General features: G+C 34.8%; 1 protein-coding gene across 1 annotated transcript; it reads right to left on the reverse strand.

Moving 5' to 3' along the window:
- Positions 1-281: 281 nt before the first annotated feature.
- Positions 282-3816, reverse strand: LOC127860554 (uncharacterized). The gene is made up of 4 exons (XM_052398676.1): positions 3581-3816; positions 3188-3404; positions 2777-2920; positions 282-1496 (listed from the first exon to the last, which is right to left on the reverse strand). The coding sequence occupies exons 2-4, from the start codon at positions 3393-3395 to the stop codon at positions 1321-1323; spliced, it is 528 nt and encodes a 175-aa protein (XP_052254636.1). The 5' UTR covers positions 3396-3404; positions 3581-3816; the 3' UTR covers positions 282-1320.
- Between the last annotated feature and the right edge of the window lie 1584 nt (positions 3817-5400).

Consider the following 5400-nt stretch of genomic DNA (forward strand, 5'->3'; position numbering starts at 1 on the left):
GTTGGCTACTGATAGTTGTGTACACGTGATAGTCTCTGTCAACAACACGAGTTCACAATGTGTATGACATTTGTTGCGTTTTTGAACTGTTGGTGTTGGTTAAATATTTCGCCCATTTTAACCGAAAATCCTGTAACCGCGTATGCTTTGAAATTTCTAGTATTTATGTTTTACAGCAAGTTATATTAATTTCAATTTGCAATAGTAGTATGCCTTCCTAACTTCGCGTGCGTACAGGAAAGGCAACATTTAGCTTGTGGTACGTGGAATAAAGTGCCAAGGACACTTTTTATTTATTGCATTTTGTCAACAATTCAACCAACAATTCATATTATGGAAAAGTGAGGCTTCCGCATCTGTTAATTATATTTCAACTAAATTATTTGTGATTTTGAAACGATTACGTGGAGCATTTGTGGCTATGAATGAATTGAAATCAATCCGTCTGTTAACTATAGATGGAGAGGTTTTGTTAATTTTCATGGCAAATCTCGTATCCATCTATTGGTCCATGAAAGGGGCCGTCCAACAGATTTCACGTTTTGGTAAATTGACAAAATTTAAAAAAAAAGTTGTTTCAGATTCGCACATTTTCGTTTTAGTTATGATATTTTTTGGAAATAGTAATACTGACCATTTACCATGCTCTTAAATATCTAGTATATGCATCTTTTGATGATTTGAAAACCTGAAAATTGTAAAGCGTCGTGCGACGCAAAACGATTTAATAATTTGGAAAGTTCTGTTGTTGTCGTTTTATTTTGAGATACTACGAGGATTGCTTATATACGTAAAAAATACATCTGATCTAAGCATGGGCATGGATGGTCGAGTGGTCTAGGTCAGTGGTTCGAGCTCTGTTGAGGGTTACTTTTTTTAAATTGGATTCTTGTTTTTTTACTGGAGATTTTTAGTTCAAATGTTTACATTTATCAATATAAAGCATTTAATGACAAGTTTCAATACATGCCAAAATCTGTTGGACGGCCCCTTGAACACTTCTAATATAAACAAGTTAAATGACAATGGATTAATGCATAAATACCTAAATATGTGCATTAGATATAATTAGATATAACTCACAAAACGACATACAGTTATTTGCTAACATAAAATATAGTTTGAACTACAGTATTCGTTATCAGTATTCGTTATAGAAAAATATAGCTTTTGACACAAATACATATTGCATAATATACAAACATTAATTAAATCAATAAGACTACGTGTGTGTTAAGGCGCTTTCAACAATACATATAATATGTTCATGCATGCCTTAACTTAACACTGTTGCTGGGCATTATATATACATGCAGCTAACTATGCAGGTGAATCAGGCATGCGTCCGTGAACAAAGAACATCCCAGCCTGGACCCAGCTGAACAACCAGGCAACCACGCACAGAGCAAATCCAGCAGCATATTTGCTGCGTCCGAGAGTGACGCTTTCTCCAAATTCGGAAGCGTAGGTGGCGAAGCCGACGAGCAGACAAAAGCCTAGAAGACATTAAAGCAAATAATCCATTTATATTTTTCACAATATCGATTTGTTATGAAAACTATAGAAAACCGATATAACCAAAATATTCTTTTTAAGTTATTATCCATGTAATGTGCGTTAAAAGAAACAAGAACTATCTTTTAAAAAAGATAAACGGCGTTGATTGTGGTCGGTGTTTATGAACGATCAAAGGTTATATCTATGAGTAAAAACATAGCGAATGCCTTTTTTTCTGCGCATTTCTTAGCTGCATCACACGCAAACCAATTACGGGGTGTTGCGTCAGATTTTGTGACTTATTTCGCTTATTATATATTATTACTCGGATATCTATATTTACAGAAAAGAAATACGCAACAAGCATGAACATAAATGAAAGCATATAGGTCAGCCTACAACACTCGAATCTTATTTAATTCGATTTGTATCGTGAATCATCGTGCTCATGCTTAATAAATTGGTCTAAATGGATAAATATTTCTTATTATATTAATCAAAATTGGTGAAAACACATAAACAATCTATGATTAACATATCATAATTATATCACCGAGTATCTTTATTTAGTATCTTTCTGATCAAAATTAACTTTAAGTGCACATAGTTTACGCGATAGCGTGTATATAACGATTTCTGTAACTGACCGCAAACTGACCTTAATATCTTGCGGTTGGAATGCAATGCATTAAAGGGAGGTTACAATTCCGCAGCTGGAACGACGGCTTGTTAAAAGCTTTAAACATTAACGTGTTTGTCGGTCAATTTGTAAATCAATTTAAAAAATTTTCGTGAAAGCTTATATCAGGTTACTGAACAACAATACTTACATTATCTAAAATGTATGCGTGCACAGAATGCAAAATCGTAGTAATTACCAAATATGAGAACACGGCCTTTAAGCTCTGGCGCTGACATTCTTTTAAATATAAAGGGGCACACACCATGTATTGATGTCGAGAATTGAGTGTGAAAGTGCTCTATCAATCAAACCTTATAATTAGAGATACCATTGTTTCATGCTGAATACGCAGTTAACATCGTTGGTAAACGATATGTAGTATCCCTTTTCATACACTATACTTCACAAAAATAGAAAGTCGATGGAATAACATTTTAATGTTAATGTGAAATCTGTTTGTACATTGCACGTTTTCTACTGCGAAAAGTTTCAGGCCTATTGGCGGGAAAGTTTATACTCAAATTGATTGGTCGCTTACAACCGTCAGGCTAATGTGAAAAGCTGGCGTATACAGCTACGCCGAAAAAGGTTACTAACCAGCTGCTATGGACAATCCGACAGTAGCCAGGTAAATTATTCTCTTGTCTTTCATGAGAAACACACGCACACCAGCCGTTACCGCAGCCCCCAACATCAGTAGCATGCCCATGGCAACGAACGCGCGAACAGCGAGTATCTGTCCTGAATGCGTCAATGGTCGTTTATGTATAAACATGTATAATAACTTTTTCTTGAACCTGAACATAAAACTAATTGTTTTTTCGCATCACTCCTCGAATGATGTTTTGGGAGTTTATACCACTCTATTTACACCATTTAGCTTATAAGCATAATCGACTTATAGCAATAACGAACATGTATTTCCAATTTGGTGTGAGATACTTATATTTTGTTTAGAAGCACTTGATAAAATATATGACAACTTGTTAATAAAACATGTATACTTACCATGCTTACCAACTGGTAAAACTGGTAGTATTTCAACACACCGAAAGACTGACCGGTATCCCGTACAAGATTTCCATAATCCAGACGATTGGTATCTGCCGTCGTCATCGCTATATTCAATCCAAGCATTCAGTGCAAGAGCAAGTATGCTGAACAAGGCGTTGAGACAGGAGAGGCCGAATCCCGCAAAAGCGATGTTTTGTTTCATCTTGAGAACCTAAATATGTATCAAATCGACACAAATAAATCACACATTTTAGCAAAATAATAATAAAATAAGTTATGTGTAATACCATTACTAAGCTTGTGAAAATGTTAACAAAATAATAATAAAATAAGTTATTTGTAATATCTTTACTTAGCATGTGAATCCATTATAAATTATCATGTTACCTAAAGTTTGACTTCTAACCCAACACTGCTAGAACATGTACAAAATCTTCTCGCTTATAACATCGAGAACAAAGAGATGTGTTTTTAATTTCCTTGGTCATCGATTGGATATTAATTTGATTTTGCTATCAAGTATGCTCAATTACATCTAATTAAAATTCAATTTCCGTTTCTCGTTGAACAAATTGAAAGCGAATATAAGGACTGAACCCGACTCTTACGCATGAGAAGCAGATGCGTCCGATGTCACGAGCTGGTTCTTGTGAACTTCGAACAATGTGTTAGCAACGGGTCTCTGACGTGAAATTAATCGGTCAGTCTCGCTAACGTAGTAGTTTCGTATCATATAAAAAGCTTTAAGCGGTTTGAGAAGCTTTTGGATACGTTGAAATATTCCAGCGAGTAGACAAAACTAGGAAGTTTGTAACGATGATAATGAACCAACAATACAATAAGAAATAATTACGTTTTAGTTCGTTATTTCGAACCCATAGCATGATGTGCCAGGGTTGAAAACATGACACGAAATATTTCTTTTGCCTTTGACATGAAAGTTTCATCGTTAAACATACATACCAATTTACTTAACAATCAATTCAGAAATGTTAAAGGCCGTATGAAATAGGACGGACAGCAAGAATATATCTGGAGCTTAAATGATTCACTGCATGGTAGGTGGACTAATAACACTCAAAACAGTTAAGCAGAACGTTTGTCGAAAAATGCGAAATAAGCCAGATATTTAATTCTGAAATCGAAAATGTTTGTACAGTCGAATTCGCCAGCATGTAGATCATGCATGCACGATGTGAATCTAAATAAAGTTGTATGGATCATTTTAATCAACCCTTAATCATTCATGTATACCTAATCATTTTAGAGATTGTTATATCTGAGCGATATCTAGAATTAGCCGCGCATTTATATAGCGCAGTACAAAAATACACAACAGAGATATGAGTGTTACAAGTCCAAATATACCAAGTTTAACATAAATGAAATTAATAACGGACTCGGCAGCTTTATTGTTGAAATTGCGATATGTGTCACAAGGTTATGTACCTCAACCTAATGAATAGTCTGTAATTGTTTAAATCTTTTTTCAAGCTTCTTACTTAAAATCTATGGTATGAACACACTTATTGCAATCCTTCATCCGCAAAAGCGAATTCTGCAGTGCAATGACAAGAACGCAGTCTTATATTAAAGGGGCCTTTTCACAGATTTTGGCATATATTGAAGCTTGTCATTAAATGCTTGTAATTGATAAATTTAAACATTGGACCTGAAAATCTCCAGTAAATACACAATAATACAATTTTAAAAAAGTAACAAAGTAACCCTTCACTGGGCTCGAAACACTGGCTCTGGAGTCCTGGAGTAAAAAGTTTCCCGCTGAGACCACTCAACCATCCTTGTTTATGCTATCAGCGGATGTATTTTTTCGGCGTAGCTGTATTAAGCCAGCTTTTCACCTTACCTGACCTTTGTAAGTGTCCAATAAAATTCAAATACAATTTCCCGCGGCTAGGTACGAATGAATACACTTCATTTATTCCATTGGCTGATTTGAGTATACTACCAGAACATTGGAATAATCCGCGTCATTGCAACACTGCTCTACTGCATGAAACAATTTTATCTTTAATGAAAAGGCTTAATAGATAGAACAGTTTTACACTCAATTCTCGACATCAATACAGTTTGTGCGTGCACCTTTTATTTTCAAAGAATAACCAGCGCAAAAGCGTTTATACTTAAAGGCTATGTTCTCATATTTAGAACTTACTTCCATATTCCTGTCAACATGTAAACATGTA

This window comes from Dreissena polymorpha, chromosome 15, assembly GCF_020536995.1.
Source record: "Dreissena polymorpha isolate Duluth1 chromosome 15, UMN_Dpol_1.0, whole genome shotgun sequence".
Lineage (NCBI taxonomy): Eukaryota > Metazoa > Mollusca > Bivalvia > Myida > Dreissenidae > Dreissena > Dreissena polymorpha.

Bases quoted from the DNA above. Each gene is read 5' to 3' on its own strand.
- LOC127860554 (XM_052398676.1), bottom strand. From the start codon at position 3,395: ATGAAACAAAACATCGCTTTTGCGGGATTCGGCCTCTCCTGTCTCAAC. The intron at 2,921-3,187 runs GTAAGTATACAT...TGACGCATTCAG, and splicing joins TTTACCAGTTGGTAAGCATG to GACAGATACTCGCTGTTCGC. The intron at 1,497-2,776 runs GTTAGTAACCTT...AATGTCTTCTAG, and splicing joins CGGATTGTCCATAGCAGCTG to GCTTTTGTCTGCTCGTCGGC.